This window comes from Mytilus californianus, unplaced genomic scaffold (assembly GCF_021869535.1).
Source record: "Mytilus californianus isolate M0D057914Y unplaced genomic scaffold, xbMytCali1.0.p SCAF_1, whole genome shotgun sequence".
Taxonomy (NCBI): Eukaryota; Metazoa; Mollusca; class Bivalvia; order Mytilida; family Mytilidae; genus Mytilus; species Mytilus californianus.
The window spans coordinates 39,789,911-39,810,357 of NW_026262581.1; the positions used below are offsets into that span (position 1 = coordinate 39,789,911).

Genomic DNA, 20,447 nt, shown 5'->3' on the forward strand with positions numbered 1-20,447 from the left:
GGTGTGGAATACCTTAATTTTATGGGGAACATGCTGTCCATGTGTAATACTTAATATATTCCAACAGATGACATTACACAAATTTTTCTTCTGTTAAATGAATGATTTGTATATCATCATAATTTGCTATTTATATAAACCACATTTTGGTTTAATAATTATTTACTATATCAACATTGAATATTATGAATGTAGAATGAAATATGTCTACAGTATGATTGGTTTGAATCATTTAATTTATAAGATTTAGGAATCAAAATTTGTAATTATTTAAAAACCCACATTGAAATTGTTTTATATCAACACACCCACATTTGAATTATTTTATACTTTAGATTTCATAGCCATATTTGCATTTGTAAAAATATTTATATACCCAAATTTTCAATTATTTTACATGCCCAACTTTTATTTTTGTTGTAAAGAAGTGTAACTTGAAACAACAGTATATCATATAAAGAGAAATAAAGATTAAAGTTATATCATGAATATTGGTCATGATTTGTAAAACTCAGAACTGTCAAGTAAATTTAAGACACAATTCAAAATGTTCAGAATACGTCAAGCCATACTGAGAAAAAATAAGAATGTCGAGAATATGTCGAGAAATTTCAAGACAGTATTCAAATGTCAAGAATTTGTCAAGAAATTTTAAGACCATATTCAGAATGTCGGGAATATGTCGAGTAAATTTCATACAAATTTAATATAAATGAGAATTTGTCATTTGTCAAGAAAAATTAAGACACAAGTCATACTTTTGGAGAATGTCGAGTAAAACTTCATGCAAATTAAGACAAAAACTGGTCTTTTCAGACTTTTAGACTTTTGTAGTGATTGCTCCTGTTACGTCACGATGAAGACATAATGGATTGTATTTGGATAAAAGTGACCAAGCTTATAATTGAGTACATCTGACGCGGGGTTTGCTTTCTGGTCGGTGGGCTCGAATCAAAAACAATTGGAAGGCCAAATAAAAAACAGAAGCATTGTTTTGGAGGAAAAAATTTGTGTTTGGAGTAATTTTATATTTTATGAATAGTAAATTACGGAAAATGGTCGTAACTGTCATACTTTATATCAGCACCGGAATATAATTGGTAACAAACATTTAAAAAAAAACAAACATAGAGCTAGCTGTTTTACCATTATCTTATAAAACTAAGAAGTGGCAAACATTGCCGATTCTTATTAACACTTGTTAAATTATAGCCTCTACTGATTGCACAGCTTGATTACTTCAGAATACTTTGAGTTACATATTTCAATGTAACGTTATTCAACTCGATCTTTGCTATTGGAATATATCCAGAAAATTGGACTGAATGCTTAGTTATTCCTGTTCTTAAAAGTGGCAATCTAACGAATCCGATTAATATTATACCTATAATACTAGTAAGCATCCTTTCGAAGTAGTACACTAGTATTCTAAGTGACGTTTTGTCATCGTGGTCTCAGAACGAAAATCATATAATAGATAAAACAATTTTGATTCCAGCCAGGACGTTCGACTACTGACTCTGTACTTACTCTGCATGGAATTATTTCACATTTTTCAGCCTATATGAAAATTATTCTGTGGTTTCGTAGACTTCCGAAGGGCGTTTCTTTGATAAGGTTAACAAAATAATTTTGTTAAATAAAATTCTCAAATCTGGAGTAAGCAATAAATTCGTATCAATGGTAAATTCTGTTTATTCATCTGTGCGTACTTTAGCAGTCTGGTGGAATACTATCAGATGTTTTTGAATATCTTGGTTTAAAACAAGGCGAACCCTCATCTCTCTTACTTTTCTCACTTTTTATAAATGACATAATTCAAGATAGAATGAATTTCATAACAGCGTGGACATGGGCACATAGTAATTAAATGTTATCGTGTATATCACTGGCTGTCGACAACAAAGACTTCACGCAATTACAGTATGTCAGGGGCCTCTCAATGGGGATATACATAATAACTATCTTTACACATGTCCATTCATAAAATAAAAGTTTTTGCATGAAAGTTTTTAGAAATTTGTTTTGAATATATTTATATACTCACAACAAAAAGTTTATTTTGACAGAATGAGTATATTCAGAGGTGATAATCACCAAGTAATCGAGAAAAAAGACATTATGTTTTTTCTTGCACAAACGTTCTGTGGATTCTTGAAAAAAATAAGAAAACATTTATTCATACGAGTTGATGTAGAGTAACCTACGATCAACTTTCATACTAAGACTATTGGTAATAAGAACCCCGGACCTTCATAAAAAATCATTTTAGTCCTCTGGGCTGCATAATTTTGTGCACGGAGCAAATTTGAATTCCCATCGAAGACTCCAACGATCAGATGTTCATGAACATTTAAATATTATTCTAACAAAAAATAACTCGTGAAAATATCAAGAAGCATATGAATCCGGTCTTGTGTGCAAAATTTACGTTGACTGGAGTCAGAGTAGCTTTTGTGGAAACAATGATACATATATTTATTTTAGATTTTGTTAAACCTGAACACGTATAACAACAGTTGCGGGATCTATATTCTTTTACTACAAATTAAGCAGGTAATTCCAATGAATTTGGTCAAACCCAACTATTGTTTTTGTTATTTGAGGACGCATATTTGAGACAATTCTGCATAAAATCAGTTTTATGGTAATAAAAACATTTTTGGCAGTAAGTTTTTATACACTAATTTTTAGCTATATAGGCTACTGTTTCAACTTGTATAGGGTTTATTTGTTATCAAACTTGTAATAAGAAACCGAAAATTTCCATGGTCTTTGTCTAGGAATTATGCAAGTTTTTGATTACAGGCAGTCAAGGTCAGCATGGTCATGGCATGATCAGGGTCAATACTAATTATCATTGGCCACAAATATTTTAATTGACCAATGAGGATAAAGTGCATGCTAACTTTTAATAAGCGTCTGGTTGCGCCCGCATTATCGCAATTGCACTGAATGCTACTAGACGCTATTTTTGTTTTGCAAGAAAAGTAAAGATTTTCAATTTTCAAGTTTGTTCCTGAAAGAGGCTTTGGACAGAAGATAACTGACGATTTAGTACAGAAAAGACGTAGTTACGATTACACAGAACTTGTTCAGAAGGTAAAAGCCATATAAAATATTATTTAATTCAAAATATTCGTTTTATATTCAAACTATTAGTATTATATTTATATTGTAAATTCTTAAATTTGTATATTATGATTCATCGAGTTTTGATATTTAATCATTTATTTGTACATAAATTAGAATCATTTTTGTACGAGAATCGTGCAGAAGTGCGATACAATTTAGGATTCGATGGTACAGAAATTCAGGTTGAATTTGCAGGTTTCGGTTGAAGTACATTGCGTCCGGGTCATAAAAGCATTCAGAAAGCAGAATTCATGCACGTTTTTTACACTTTTAAACCAGATTCTGTATTTATTCAAATTGGCGTTAATGACTTGACAAGCGAGAGGAAACCTGAGAAATTGGCTCGAGATATCGCGTCATTCTTTGATTACATAATTACAGCGTATGGTGTTAGTCACGTGATCGTTGGGCAATTACTGCCGAGGTATTCCGAAAGGTCGGGTCCCGATTATAACAACAAAGTAAACAGAGTGAATCGGGTACTGTCTTCAACTTTGAAATCACGTACAAATATTACTGTTTGGAAACACCGGGGCCTGTGGAAAAACACGAAAGCTTTGTTGTCAGATAAAGTTCATTAAAATGATGAAGGTATGCACATCTACGCTAAAAGTATTCGTGCAGCTGTTGGTAGTGCAAATCGTATGTGAAATAATTAAAAATTGATAAAATGAAATTGAGATATCTAACGATACGTTTACATAGTTTGCTTATAATAAATAAAAAGCTTTAGTTATAGTATGCTATTATTTGTACATGTACATCATTGTTTTATTATTCATGAAAACTGATGCATCAGTTATTTAATACTTTAATTAGTATATACAAATTTTTGCAGACAATCCACTGCTCTTGTTTAATTTATCCAATTTATTGTGACACACAAATGTATCATTAAACACATGGTTTTATTGCCATCATTATGGCTATGGTTATCATATATGTCAGTGCAATTTTGTAAAATGGTATCAATTTGCACTGGTAATATGGTTATATTTTGTATCATTATACATACATATGGTTAACCATCATTATGGTTATGGTTCTGATATTCATAGTGCACTTTTGTATTTATGTATCAGATTACACTTGTTTTATTTACATACTGTTTTACATGTACCATACACTTACATGGTTATTATCATGTATGGTTGCAATGTAGTTGCCATATAATATTGCATTATTGTGTGCCACATTGTTTGTTGTGTGAACTTGTTGTATGAACAATAAACAATGAATAGTATTAAATAAGTGATATACATGTATGCATATTTTTCTGATGTTATATTGTAAGTTAACACACATTATCAGGTATTCAAGAATTATTTTTGTTTCCTTTAAAGATGCCTAAACAAAGAGCTAGATCTAAAAGAAGAGCTGCTCCTTCCGACCTCACAGAAAGGGACTTTGTCATAGATCCCGTGGTAATGACTGAAACTACTAATCCATCAAGAGGGCGAAAACGAGTCCGAAACAATGGTCCAACTACATCAACAGCTCCTGTGATGAACAGTGCAAGTACAACAGCACAGCCAACAGCAGATGAATTAGCTGCAGCAATGATCACTCAGTTGAGGGGAGCTGGTTAACACTTAACGGACAGCAGTGGAGTCCGAATATCAGATGACAGATTGTCAAGTGTGTGTGGTATACGCTCTAGTGCAACACAGGAAGCGGTCTCCGGCACTGATTACCCAACAAAGAGTCAACATGCATTGCCGTCTTCATGCTCAAACACCGTCCACTGCTCATTGGTACCACCTGTGACATCAGACCTATCAGTTGCAGGATACCTCACAGCCAGTAGTCCAACAACACAAGAAGACCAATCATTAGGTATTAACAATTCTGTTATAGGGCAGACAGCAAGTTACTTACTGAAAAATACTTTACCCTTTGGTTTTAATGTCAGCGAAAAAATCAGGAAAGACATTATGTCTGATAGTTATGTGGATTTTGTCACCCTTTCTCCAAATTTTAATGAAGATGAAGATGATGATGTACTTTTTAGATCGAAAGCAGTAAAAATCTCTACCTACGCAAAGCCAAAACAGTTCTTTTCAATCCATCAGTAGACTGCAGCCTTTGATATTCATATGTCTATTTATAATGTTAACCATCCAGAACATATTTTAAGTCTTATCAAATATGCATATAATGTTAGAGCAATGTCAAAGCAATTTGGGTTTAACATGGCAAAAGCATACGATGAAACATTTAGAAAGGTACGCAGAGTGATGAAATTTGATTGGGCAGTTGTAAATGATGATCTTTGGCGCACTGCCTTTTATGATCATTTCAATCGTGCAAATACTACTAATTATGCATCAAATAATAAATCTGTTAAACAAAATGGATGTCCTCCCTTTCAACAGCGGGTTCAGCAATAAAGCAGTCAATTCCCACCTGGTTACTGCTGGACCTTCTGTCGAACGGGTGGCTGCTCCAGCGACAACTGCAAACATAAGCACCAATGTGTGCAATGTGATAAAAAACATGCCACAGTCTCATGTAAAGAGTGGCTTACAACCCACAAGTCTACCAACACCAATAAAAGTAAATAAATTAAACATATTCCTCAAAGGTTATAACAAAGCAATGAAATTCAAACTAATTCAGGGTTTTACATTTGGCTTTAAAATAAATTTTTTGCTTGATAAAAAAGTTGACAAATTTCCTTCCAACCATAAAAGCGCAAGGGAAAATCCTGAAGTGGTCACTCTCAAGTTAAATAAGGAAATAATGAAAGGCAGAATAAGAGGACCTTTTAATGAACCACCCTTTGAAAAATTTATCTGTTCTCCCCTGGGTCTGGTACCAAAAAAGAAAGTGGGTCTTTCCGCTTAATTCATGACCTATCTTTTCCAAAAGGGGACTCTGTCAATTTTTGGACACCACCTGAATACACTTCAGTTTCATATCAAAATATTGAAACTGTCATAGAACTTGTCCAAGAACATGGTTTCAACTGTGAAATGAGTAAGGCCGATGTTGAAGATGCGTTCCGTTTAATTCCGGTGCATTTTTCAGAATACCAATTATTAGGCTTTAAATGGGAGGGTAAATTTTATCATGATGCAGCCCTCCCCATGGGGGCCACTTCTTCGTGCCAACTGTTTGAAAATTTTTCCTCTGCTCTTCAGTGGATTTTGAATAGCAAAATGAAAAGGTGTTTCATATTTGCTAGATGATTTATTTTTTGTAGGGGAAGCAAATACTAACAAGTGTTCTGTAGCACTCAACACATTTTTAACTTTATCAAAAACTTTGGGTGTTCCTATAAAAGATGAGAAAACTCAATTATCTACAACATGCATAACAATATATGGCATTGAGATTGATTCTAGGGCTATGGTAGCTCGATTACCAAAGGATAAAATAGCAAAAATTTTGGGTCTCCTTAACATATTTAAGGAAAAAAAGAAAGTTATTCTTCGAGAATTGCAGTCTCTTTTAGGTTTATTGAATTTTGCCTGTAGTGTTGTAGTTCCAGGACGAGCATTTCTGAGAAGGTTATTTGATCTAACGATTGGCCATTCATGTCCCCATTATAGAATTACACTAAATTCAGAAGCGAGAGCTGATTTGAGGGCATGGTTTGATTTTATATCTAATTACAATGGGAAGTCTTGTTTTTTGTTTCAAAAATGGGTGTCTTCCGAATCATTGAAATTGTATTCAGATGCAGCTGGAGTTCATGGGGGATATGCTGCTGTTTTTGGCAGTAATTGGTTTGCGGGAGAATGGCCTCTAAATATGCTTCAATTACACATCACAATAAAGGAGTTGTTTCCTATTGTTCTTGCTGTGGAAATATGGGGGCATTCATCGTCAAATCATAAAGTATTGTTTTTGACTGATAATCAGGCTGTTGCTGATATCATCAATAAAATTTCATCACGAGATAAAAATTTAATGAAATTGGTCCGCAGACTAGTTTTGGCATCCCTCAAGTTTAATATTCATTTTAAAGCAAAGCATATTGCGGATAAGACAAATGTAGTCTGCGACTTGTTGTCTCGTTTTTCTTTTCAGAAAGCCCAACAAATAGCTCCTTGGTTAAGTCCAACTCCAGTTTCAGTGCCACAGCATCTTTTGAATCTATGACGAGAAAATTATTGCAAGCTTCACTCTCATCTGCAACAAGAGCATCTTATAATAGGATGTTAAAAGCATACGAACAGTTCTGTAAGGAATATTTTCCTTTATCACAGGCTTATCCATCTACGCTCATGATGGTATCTCATTTTATTAGTTTTCTATTCTTGCAAAATTATAAACCGTCTACAATAGCATCTTATGTTTCTGCTATAAGTTATGTTCACGAGTTAAAATGTTTGCCTGATCCTACAAATTCTTTTTTAATAAAAAAAGATTATCAAGGGTGCACAAAATTTGAAGATTTCCTGTGACAATAGATTGCCCATTACAAAAGAGATATTATCAAAATTATTGTTAGCCGTTTCACATGTTATACAGGATCAGTTCAATCAGTTCTTATTAAAGGCTATGATGTACTTGGCATTTCATTGTTGCCTCAGGATAGGCGAAATTGCTGTTAAAAACAAAAATGAAAATTACAAAGTTTTACAGTTTTCAGACATTACTATTGGATATAAAAATCAGGTCCCAACAAATATGACCGTCACAATAACATTCTATAAACATAGCGACTTGCGTCCCAAGACTATTTCAATTACTCGGAATTTTGGTAATATGTTTTGCCCTGTAAAAACTGTGATGGATTATTTAAAGGTGGCAAAACATAAGTCAGGTCCCCTTTTTCAATTTCTTTGTGGTACACCAGTATCATACACTTACTTTAATTCCTCTTTAAAGTCCCTATTAATTTTCATAGGTTTAAGCCCAGAGCTTTACAAGGGTCATAGTTTCAGAATAGGCGCTGCAACAAGCGAAGCAGCCAAAGGCACATCTTTATCTGTTATACAACAAATGGGCAGATGGAAATCAAATGCATTGCAAAATTACATTAGAATGAATAATTTTTTAGTAGGACTTGGCAGAGGTCAACAGGGCTTGCTCTGCCAAATAAAGTATATTTTTTCCTTTATGTATTAAGCTGGTAGAGGTCAACAGGGCTTGCTCTACTTTTTTTTTCTTTGCTTTAATTGCATCATTGCATTTATTTAGAGTAGACCTTTATGTCAATGTGGATAGAGGTCAACAGGGCTTGCTCCATCCATTTTTTAACATTGTTTGCAAATTATATGTATATATTATTGTATTGTATTTTAAATATATTTTTTTTTTTTTTTTTTTTTGCTCATTTTTTATCTATAAATATGTATTTTGTCTTTATTTATATTGTTACACTCTGCGTACCTTACACATATAAGTTACTTTAATGTTGGTAATAGGATGAACTCAATATCAAGTTTAAAGATTAAACTTCAAACGATTGAAATGGGAATGTAAAGGTCAAAAGGGTTTGCTTTACATTGGCATGTCTACTTGCCAAACAGTTAAGGTAGAGGTCAACAGGGCTTGCTCTGCCTAATTTGTTATTTTCACTAATGTTTTGTGTTTGAATGATGTTATTTGTCTGAATTTTTCCTTTTGTCATAAAAAATAGTCTCCAAGGATGTCACGGGTGGCGGTCTCCTCAATTCAGGGACTTGGGGGTCATGGCGGTATTTATTCCCCACCTTTGCAATTGTTGTCATTTATTCAGTTTTGTTTTATGACATAATTGTCCATCACTGTCAGTTGTATAATGCTTTATGATATTTTGAATAAATGACCTTTTTCACAAATTTTGAGTTAGATATTCTGCAAATGAACTCGCATCATTGGTATCCATTGTCATGTCTTTATTTAGACAAGAAGAAAAATTTAGCTGACAAAAATGTTTATTTGCAATTTTATTCATGCTGATTTCAAAAGCCTCTTGCAAAGCCTCCCCCTCCCTTATTATAACTGAATCAGGAATTCCCCCCCCCCCCCCCCCCCCCTTTACAAGAAATTGTACTCACTTCTTTTTCGGTTTTTGTGTTTCAATTTATATCCATGAATTTAATGATATGCTCACAATACATCTGTTTTGGAATAATAAATCATGTGCAAAAGACTAAACTGGTCAACTGTAACACGAGATAATGTACAGGTTATTATGTCAACATAACAATAACAGTGTAATAATAACCTTTAAACTGGGTGCACTCGTTTAATATTCTAGTATAAAAGGTATTGTGAATATATTTAATTCATGGATAGATACTGAAACACAAATTTAAAAAAAAAAGTACAATTCTAAATTAAATCGCTGTGATCCGTCCATTCGTTTTTAAAATCAACAGGACAGCTGCATTTAACAGGTTGGGCACATTTCCTTATACGGACATGTGTTATTTAGCATACTTATGCCCCCGTCAATGCATGTATTAGTGTTTGTTTACAAATAAGTCATTTTTTTTTATTTTGGCGATTGACCTATCCACTGAATGATTTGCAATGCATGATGGACTACTTGTCTATAACTGACAGAGTACTTAATTTTTCACTTATTGCCAGAAAAGAATTTTTCTTACTTTTCTCTCGACTACTTGGTGATATCAACTCTGAATATACTCATTCTGTCAAAAGAATTTTTTTATTGTGAGTATATATATATATTCAAAACAGATTCCTTTAAACTTCCATGCAAAATCTTTTACTTTATGAATGGACATGTGTAAAGATAGTAATTATGTATATCCCCATTGAGAGGCCCCTGACATACTGTAATTGCGTAAAGTCTTTGTTGTCGACAGCCAGTGATATACACTATAACATTTAATTACTATGTGTTCATGTCCACACTGTTATGAAATTCATTATATTTCCACTGATGAAGGCGAAGATGTATCATTGAATGGACTTCTTATTTATCTAATTCTTTTTGCTGATGATACCGTTTTATTTGGAAAAACACAAACTGTTCTTCAACACTTATTTGATAAACGTTTTCTTTACTTCAATAAATGGGATATTGAAGTAAATAAACCAAAGTAGTACTAGTGGTATTTAAAAATGGATTTAAATCAGTAGACAATCGTTCTTTTCAGAAAAAAGGTTGGATCCGCCTTGGGATATTCATCAGAAATATGGGGTTTCCATCAGTTCCTGATGCAGGTTAATACAAAAAAGCGCTTCGTAGGCACCCAAGTTTCATATTAAATAGTTCGTGAGAGTATATATTTTTTTTTCCAAATTGGTGGCATTACAAATGATTTTGTCTTAATAGTTTCTAACATCGTTATCAGGAAATTGTATGCGAAAGAATTTTCTAAAAAGGTCTTTTATAGATCAATTTCCATATTAGAACAAAATACCAAGTTCTTACTTAGACCGAACATAGCAAGTACCGATATCTACATTCTGAACAATTTTCTCAAACGGATATCTCTACTTACCTATACAGTAGACCCCTTCGTTCGTATAACCATTTTGACAGACACATGTGAAGGTACCATCCGTCATTAAAAGACATGTATGGACCACACCATCGGAAACACAAGGTGGATTTTCCGTATTGTCACAAGGGTTTTCTGCATCTAAAAACGTGGTACAATCTTTAAACTTAAAAAAGTTCATTATTACTAGTTTACCATCATAACCAGGTTTTTTCTTTTATGATTTCCCTTTGATGTTTCTTACTTTTTTTTGGGGGGGGGGGGGGTTATCAAAAGTAGACAAGTTTTAATATGCTACTTTGTATTTATGTTTCATTTAACATGCAACATGTTAGCATTAGAAAATCACTCTCTATAATAGTGTACTAGTGGCAATGAGCACAACCGCGTGCTTAAAAATAAATCAAAATCTGATACGACCTTTTCTTAAAAATCGTTATATTCACGCTACGTCAATATTTTTATATTGAAAGTTCTCGTGGTAATAGGCAATAGACAGACCCGCGTGCTTGGAAAAAATAGTTCGCGAAAAAAGATACAGTTTAGGAAATTGTGTCCTGCTAAGAACTATTTGGAACACTCCAAAAAAAAAGGTGTCTGGAAAGAGCTTTTTATTGTGTATGTGTACATGATTGATTTTTTGTTTTTTAAAAATATGCAGCAAAATTTTCTTTTATTTTTTGTAGCAAGCTTCTAATGCAATTATCTCGATAAATAATGAAAATAAGACATTATGTATTTTCATGCACTACTAGTATATTTCAATTAACATAGTTTAACAGATAATTTCTTAAAAACGGACGATTATGGTTAACTTTTAATTAGTATGGCTACCGGCGATAATCTATTGATTTTGTCGCCTTTTATATAAGACTTAGAGAAGTCACTTTTCTATTGTTCTGGCGTCATCGGTGATTTCCGTTTTATATTTTCTGTTTGTTTGAAAATAGTTAAAAGAAATACATTAATAAAATTGATTTTGTTAATTTTTTTCTTGCAAGCTTTGAATGTCACCAAATGCGATGCTACGTTGTGCTTATCCGGCGGCAGAAGCGACGGCGTTAACTAACTGTATATTTCAGAAGAAAGAAGACCTGGATATTTCATATCTATAGTATACAAATGCCTTTTGTTCTGAAGTTTCAGTCTGGCATATGTCCCTTATGCTACCTCATTTACATATTTTAGTTACTTCTTAAAAATATTATATAATTTTTTATTACATATTTTTTTCAGTTATCATCAATAAAAGGACAACTATATTTTGTATTCAGAATCAATACAATGTATACATTTCCGTCAAAAAGTGTTCGTTTTACCTCATTTAAACGTTTCCTGGTTAGGTCCGTGTTTAAGATATCATAAGTAATAGGTCAACTGTATTGTGTGTATGACATGGTTGTGTTGCATACATTCTGTACTTTGTTATGATCTGAGTCCAACCAGTTTGTCCTTATGTTGTGCTGTAACATCAATGTTCAAGGGTAGGTAAAGGGTTGGGCGCCCGCAAACATGTTTAACCCCCCCCCAAATTATGTATATGCCTATCAAAAAAGGAGCCTGTTTTTCAGTTGTTGTTGTTTGTTGCTGAATATCATACTTGTTTTTCTGTTATTGTTTTGAATGTAAATCAGGCTGTTAGTTTTCTCGTTTGAATTGTTTTACATTTGTCATGTAGGAACTTTTAAAGCTAGCGTTGCGATATGAGTTTTTCTCATTGTTCAAGGCCGTACAGTGACCTATAGTTGCAAAATTCTACGTCATTTGGTCTCTTGTGGAAAGTTGTCTCATTTGCAATCATACCACATATTCGTATTTTTATAATGTCCGTCTCGCAGGGTTCATCAAACCGTGACCTCATTTTCATGGTTCATTGGTCAACTCTTCATCTTTGTAATTAGGTTCGTTTCTCATAATACTATATGCGATATTCTAATTTTATTTGGTGCATGGAATGGTTGTAGGTTGTACTTGTCCTATTGGAATTTTCTTCCATTGTTCTCATTTTCATGCTTCATTTGCCAACGTTTCGTTTTCGTGATTCGGTCCTTTTGAATTATATGTCAGTAGTTTCATTAAAACCAGCCGTAAAAACAATAATAAAATCTATGCTAACTCTCCATGAAATAGAGTCATATAGCCATAAGTCTATTTTTTACACAAAACAAATAAATGATAGGTTATATATGCTATTATATTCAAAATATATGAAAGGGTGGGGTACTAGATGACTCAGATGCTCACCCCTTCCACAAAAGGATTTAAGTGCCCCCTCTTTATATGATCCGTCTAGAAAGTTCATCTGACCTTATTATTTGTTCTCATTTTCACCTACTAACTTCTCACTATAATCAATTCCAGATGGCGTGTTTCTTTTTAAAAAGCAAATGATGCTGTAAAATTACTGTGTTATTATTTCCATTATTTATATATTTATAAAGAATAAATATCGCCAATATAAATACGTTTTTCTTGGTAATTAAATAAATCAGAAAGTCAGAAACTCTGTTTGATGGATTTGGATAATACTAGAGAATTCCGAATGTATATGGTAACTCTAAAGACATTCCTTAACCTTCTATTTTTTTAGGTGAAAGACACATAGAGATTCGAAAGAATTAGGGAAGGTAATTCAATTATTGGTAACAAAATTATATTTACTGCGACTCCAACCAGAGTGAATACAGTGAGAAGGTAATAGGTCAAGTGTACACAACGGTTTAGTGAATAATAGTAAGATTACAAGGAGAGGAACACTAAAGGGGATATAAAATATGTATAATGTTAAAGGAAAATATTAAATGAATCGATTCATATTAGGTAGTGACATTCGTTAGCCACCTTCTTTTATATAATGGATAGTCGACCTTCCCATGGATAGAAACAAGTGCATGTAGGTCTGTTCCTCAGATACTATAAGCAAAAGGGAAACTATACTTGGTGTTTGTAATGATTGTTATGCTAAATTTATGTAATATCTTTCGTGAAACCTATCTTTAAGACTTTCAACATAAAATCATTCATAATCAGCGAAGCAGGTGCGACATTTCATCGTGTGCACGTTTTATAATGTATAGAATAAAATATATACTCACATGTTCCACACTTGGATGAGTTACACTGACAAACGAAATCAATACTGGAAAGAGAGATACAAATCCCATCATCATCACATGGAACGCTGTGGCAAGAATCCGCCTTTTGTGTTGTCGGTGAGTACAGAAATTCTGTTGTTACATCATGACTATAAGTTGTTGTCTCTGCTTGATTCTGGATTGTTGTCTTACCATGTAAAGGATTTTTCTGCATTTCAGTTATCATATTTTTTTGTGATTGGGTTATTGTTTGGGAAGTATTTTGTCCATTAGACAGTGTCGCTGATGTCATATTTTCAGTTGTTGGAGTTTCAGTCGTATTTTCAGCATATTTAGTATCTGATACTTTATTTTCAGTATTCAAAACTGTGGTAATATCCATTTCTGGTTGAGATTTTGTTCTACTACTTGTCTGGAGCACTGTTGTAACAGCCTTAAATGGTATATCCGGTGTTCTATTTGCCGTTGTTGTTCCTTCAAATAGCGAGGTCAATGATGGTGTACTATAATTTGAAGTTCCTATTGTTGTTGTATCATCTCTCTTATTACCATGAGTGTTACTCTGGGATTGTGATAATGATATAAAATTTTCAGTTGTATGATCTATTGCCGTTATACTTTCAGACTGTGCAGTATTGTCAGCTGAGCGAAAGATCGTTGTAGACTTGCCATATTGTATTCCAGATGATACAGAACCATTCGACTGAGGTACTGGTGTAGTACCAACTGTGTGTGTGCCAGAAGTTCTACGGTCAGTTGTTTGTTGTACCGATATAGTACTACCATATATAGTCTCCATTGTCGAAACCGCCTTTACAGTTACATTAGACTGTGTTGCTTGTTTCGTAGTGTAAGTTAATAAAGATGTGCCCATGTATTGTGTCTTTAGTGTCGTACTATCAGCTGTGTAAGATACTTCTGTTGACGGGGTACTATTAGTTGTTTGAGTTTCCAATGTTGAACCTATAGACGTAACCTCGGTTTGAGTACCCCCACTTATTTGAAGTAGAGTTGTAGTTCCTTCTGTTTGATTAATCGTTGATTTACTATCATAGTGTGCCTGTGGTAATGTACTGTCACTTATTTTACTTATAGTAATAGCGTTTGAAGATTGAGAGTTTTGTGAACCGCTATCAGTTGTTTGAGTTTCCAATGTTGAACCTGTATACGTAACCTCGGATGGAGTACTCCCATTTATTTGAAGTAGAGTTGTAGTTCCTTCTGTTTGAATCATCGTTGGTTTACTATCATATTGTGCCTGTGGTAATGTACTGTCACTTATTTTACTTATAGTCAAAGCGTTTGAAGATTGAGATTTCTGTGAACCGCTATCAGTTGTTTGAGTTTCCAATGTTGAACCTGTAGACGTAAACTCGGGTGGAGTACTCTCATTTATTTGAAGTAGAGTTGTAATTCCTTCTGTTTGAATCATCGTTGGTTTACTTTCAAATTGTGCCTGTTGTAATGTACTGTCACTTATTTTACTTATAGTTATAGCGTTTGAAGATTGAGATTTCTGTGAACCGCTATCAGTTGTTTGAGTTTCCAATGTTGAACCTGAAGACGTAACCTCGGGTGGAGTACTCCCTCTTATTTGAAGTACAGTTGTGGTTCCTTCTGTTTGAATCATCGTTGATTTACTGTCATAAATTGTCTGTGATAATGTACTGTCACTTGTTTTACCTATAGTTATAACATTGGAAGATTGAAACTTCGGTGAACTATTATTTGAATGATCAGTTGTTTGAGTTTTTTTGGTAGAATCTGGAGACTGAACCTCGGGTGGAGTACTCCCATTTATTTGAAATAGAGCTGTAGTACCTTCTGTTTGAATCATTGTTGATTTACTGTCATATTGTGTCTGTGATAATGTTTTGTCACTTGTTTCAATCATCGATGGAACACTGTCATTTTCTGCTGAAGATGACGTTCCAACACTCATCTGCCCTATAGTTGTACTACTACCAGACTGTGTCAAGGTTTTCATAGTATCATCGGCTTCATTTATAGTTTTAGTAGTATCTAATTGTAACTGGGATGTTATACCAACACTTGCTAGACGAAAAATTTGCGTACCATTTGACTGTGACTCGGATATCGAACTGTCACTTGTTGGATCCATGGTTGTAAAACGGTCTGACTGTGACTTGAATATTTTAGTTATACGTGTTTTACTGAAATGTGAACTACTGTCAGGCTGTAACGATGATGTACCATCACTTGTTTGGTCAATGAATGCAGTACTGTATGCTAGTGTGTCCGATGTATTATTGTCATTTGTTTGACGAACAGTTTCAGAACTAATTGATTGTTTTTCAGATATCGTACTGTCAGATTTTACGTTGGTACTTATAGTTGTCTGAAATAACGAAGTACTAATTGATTGCCTCTCCGATGTTGAAGTTTGATTTAAAAACGAACGACCATACTGTTCATCTGATGTCGTACCTATAGTCGTTTGAATCAGAGTTGAAGTTATGTCTGACTTGGCTTTAGATAAAGTGCTTATGTTATTTGTTTGTTCAGCAGTTATGGTGCTTTCTTGGTTTGTTTCAAACCATGTTCTTTCTGGTGCACTTGTGGTTTTGGTTTGTGTGGTAGTGTCTTGTTCTGTTGATAATATAGTTTTGGAAGTTGTGCTTTCTGTCGAAATTAAAATAGTTTCTGTCTCAGTTAAAGGATAGTTCTGTGATTGTGTATGAGTTTTTGCAGAATGACCTACAGAAGAAGAGGCATCTTCTGTTGTTGACATAAGCGATGATATACTCTGTAATTCGTTTTTTGTTCTCTCTGAAGCACTTTCTAGTTGATAGTCTGCTGTTGGAGAATATGTTGAAACTAAAATTACAAAAGAATATCCTTATTGATTTACTGATCAATCGGGTGATTGATTAATTGATTGATTGATTGATTGATTGATTGATTGTTTGATTGATTGATTGGTTAATTGATTGATGTAATTAAAAAGTGATTATTCAAATAAGAATTCTTTATAGTCTCATGACCTGAAGTAGCAGAAATAATTTTCTATAACAAACAAGCTTCAATAACGGTTCATCAAACAACAGAAGACATTCACAAATCAGACATCCGTTTATAAATTTTGAGCCTTGATTTGCATATTGGCTAATGCCTCCAGACTTCATCTTCTTTCTTTATTTACAGAAAAACATCAACATCTGTAATTATTATCAAAACTGTGAAACCAGGAATGCGCCAAAAGGGTTGATGATTACCTGGTTTCACAGTTTTGTTAATTATTACAGATTAATTTTCTATTTTTTCAAATAATTTTTAACATTTCTTATATTTATGTGTATGTGTAGATCTAAGTACAATTTTTCAATTTTTGTTTTTATTTCTTTTAATTTGTTATAAAAGTATTCTGGCCCCAGACCACAATTAATGGCCCCTGTTTCGTTATGTTCCCTTTACTTATAGTGGTTTTTTTTTCTAATAAAAATTCTTTCCCTTTCTCATTCATCTCTACGTTTTTATTTCATGGAAATGAAAGAAGAGAGTTGAAATGATTTTTTTGAGGTTTTATTAGGTCTTTCCACTTTTCCATGTGAAGACCTTTCGATTTTGTTCTGATTATTATCATTGTTTTTTTTTTCTTCTTCCGCCAATTTTATTTCTTGTAAGAAGAATTTGTCTCGCAAGATGTCGCTTAGATACTTGGTATATGATATAGAACAGTTTATACGCTTTGGCATACGCGTTTGAAACTAACACCGTTTAACCGAACACTTTTCTTTGTAAGAGTTATTTCTCTGAACACTGTTTTCCTCGTGATTGCTACTCCTTAGCAAACATAAAAGAAACTGACCAAATTATTTGACGAAATTTCTCGCTACACCCGCAGGATGTTGAAACGAAATTTTACCGAGGCGATCCGGAGACTCCATATAACAGTTATTTCCTCTTATGCATTTTATATAAGTGATTTGTATTTGTAACTGGTGAACCATAGGTGATAGAGACCTAGAATTTATTTTAATTGAGGTCAAGGGTCCACTAAAAAAATGAGGTCAAAGGTCAAGGTGATGTCCTGAATTTTGATTTTGGCTTATTATAGAATCATGTGCAAAACAGTGTAGCCGAGACCATTGATTGGCGCGCTAAAATATCCCATTGACTGGGTCAGATTAGGTGAACGTTCGTCTGTAACGCCCACAACTCACGACGTATTTATTATAAACATTTAAACTGTAGGGTTGCCAAAGGGTCTCAACGCCTAAATAAAATAATTCGAAAAACTAATCAGGAATAACCTTTGTGTTTTGATTAATATTGAATACTTAAACGTTCTTTACTTGTGTTTTCGTTATGTTTGGATAATCAATTTTTATGATATCGCACGTTCTTTCAGCAAAAAAGATATATATGGTTTTGCACATGATTCTATATATAGCTTCTCCTCAGAGAGCGTATAATATATCGACAAAATATTTTTATTAGATTGGTAGATGCGACATGTCGTAACACATACATTTTGGTTGAAAGGGTACATTGACATTTAATGTGAGTTTTCTCTCCTCTTAAAATTAGAATTGGCTGTATGGTGAATTATGATAATTCATTAACCATATACAGTAGAGACCTATGAACTTTTGATTTGAGGTCCTTGCTTTATGACCTTAAAATTGAGGTCAAATTCAAAGTTTTTTTTGACGTTCTAGATTTTGACCTTTGCTGTAATTTCTTTATAAGACATGATCAAGTCATAATGTCTTTTAGGTGTAATACCACCAAATCATAGTACGTCACATCCGGTTGCATACGAAAATAGGTCTAAAAAAATATTCCCTTGAATTTGACAGTTGTAGGTAATTGATCCTACATTTCATTGCAGTAAAACATTTCTGGGTCATAAACATATATCTTGGGTATTTCAAAGCACCATTATTTTTTTATTTGGGGTTTCTATAAAATATTTTGGAAACTTGAGGTTACATGGTTACTAAAGCTTGTACACAGGTTAAAAAAGGGGGAAAATTTGATTGGTTAACTTCCAGTGATGGTTATTTTCTTATATGCAATGAAATATTCTATAGTACTGGACAGGATAAAACTTTACTCATGCCAAGTATTTCTTTATTTGAAACAAAGATATATTCTGCACAATGTTTTGAAAAGTGCAAATTTAACAAAGACTAATAGGGGAAAATCAATGGTGGTATTACACCTAATATGGGAAGCTGTACATGCACTTTTGACCTTGTGAGTACTCTCATGTGTTAAAATTTCTTGCTATTTAAGTGAAATATTACAAATAATGAAATATTCTGAGGTGATTGAGTCTCCAAAACACATTTTATAAGAAAATTTCCTTGAAATAGGACTTTACCATGAATATTAGTTGACAGAACAAGCCATACTTAGAGTTTGGGTGAGCTTTTTCTCCTTATTTATTATATTCTGCTATACTAGAAATTTTTTCCTAGGAAATACTTAAATAAATATATAGTTTTAAGTAAATGAAATTATTTTTAAAGCAGTAACAACAAGTTATTCACCAAAAGAGAAGCTTTTTATGTCCCTCTCTGGGACGCGGCGTAAATTTAAGTTTTACGTAAGGACTTATTGAAACCTCCTTGGAGACAGCAAACTTTTATACGGATAGTTCATTCAGCTTGAATACTTCAATTAATCATTTATTATAACATTTCTATCATAAATGAGTAAAAGTTACCCCAGAATTTTTATTTATTGGCCTAAAAAGTAGAAATTTTGAGGAAATGAGAGGTATAAATGGACCAAAAGAGACCTTATAAGGAAGACAAAGAGGTCCATTAGTACTATTTATCATCCTAAAGTCATCTTTTGTATCATATTCAACTGTTTGTAGACAGATGAGATAAATATTTGATCATTTATTGGTCCACACTATATTCTATCATGATGCGGCTGGGTTTGGATTTTTAGAAGAAATTTTGCTCGAATCGCTGTAGATGTCGTCTAACATTATACTAGATTTTTCTCAAATTATTGAACTGATTATGACAAAACTTGACAGGAATGCTTGAAATAATCCGTATTACAAAGGAAAAAAGTCACATTCAGTTTATTTAACAAAAAAGTCTTCTTTAGGTGTTATACCACCAAATCATAGTACGTCACATCCGGCTGCATACGAAAATAGGTCTAAAAAAATATTCCCTTGAATTTGACAGTTGTAGGTAATTGATCCTACATTTCATTGCAGTAAAACATTTCTGGGTCATAAACATATATCTTGGGTATTTCAAAGCACCATTATTTTTTTATTTGGGGTTTCTATAAAATATTTTGGAAACTTGAGGTTACATGGTTACTAAAGCTTGTACACAGGTTAAAAAAGGGGGAAAATTTGATTGGTTAACTTCCAGTGATGGTTATTTTCTTATATGCAATGAAATATTCTATAGTACTGGACAGGATAAAACTTTACTCATGCCAAGTATTTCTTTATTTGAAACAAAGATATATTCTGCACAATGTTTTGAAAAGTGCAAATTTAACAAAGACTAATAGGGGAAAATCAATGGTGGTATTACACCTAATATGGGAAGCTGTACATGCACTTTTGACCTTGTGAGTACTCTCATGTGTTAAAATTTCTTGCTATTTAAGTGAAATATTACAAATAATGAAATATTCTGATGTGATTGAGTCTCCAAAACACATTTTATAAGAAAATTTCCTTGAAATAGGACTTTACCATGAATATTAGTTGACAGAACAAGCCATACTTAGAGTTTGGGTGAGCTTTTTCTCCTTATTTATTATATTCTGCTATACTAGAAATTTTTTCCTAGGAAAT

At 33.1% G+C, this 20,447-nt stretch overlaps 1 protein-coding gene across 1 annotated transcript; it reads right to left on the reverse strand.

The window, feature by feature from the left end:
- Positions 1-13,595: 13,595 nt before the first annotated feature.
- LOC127720640 (uncharacterized) lies at positions 13,596-15,629 on the reverse strand. The gene has a single exon (XM_052227381.1). It carries the CDS (start codon positions 15,627-15,629, stop codon positions 13,596-13,598), a length of 2,034 nt encoding a protein of 677 aa, XP_052083341.1.
- Positions 15,630-20,447: the final 4,818 nt, after the last annotated feature.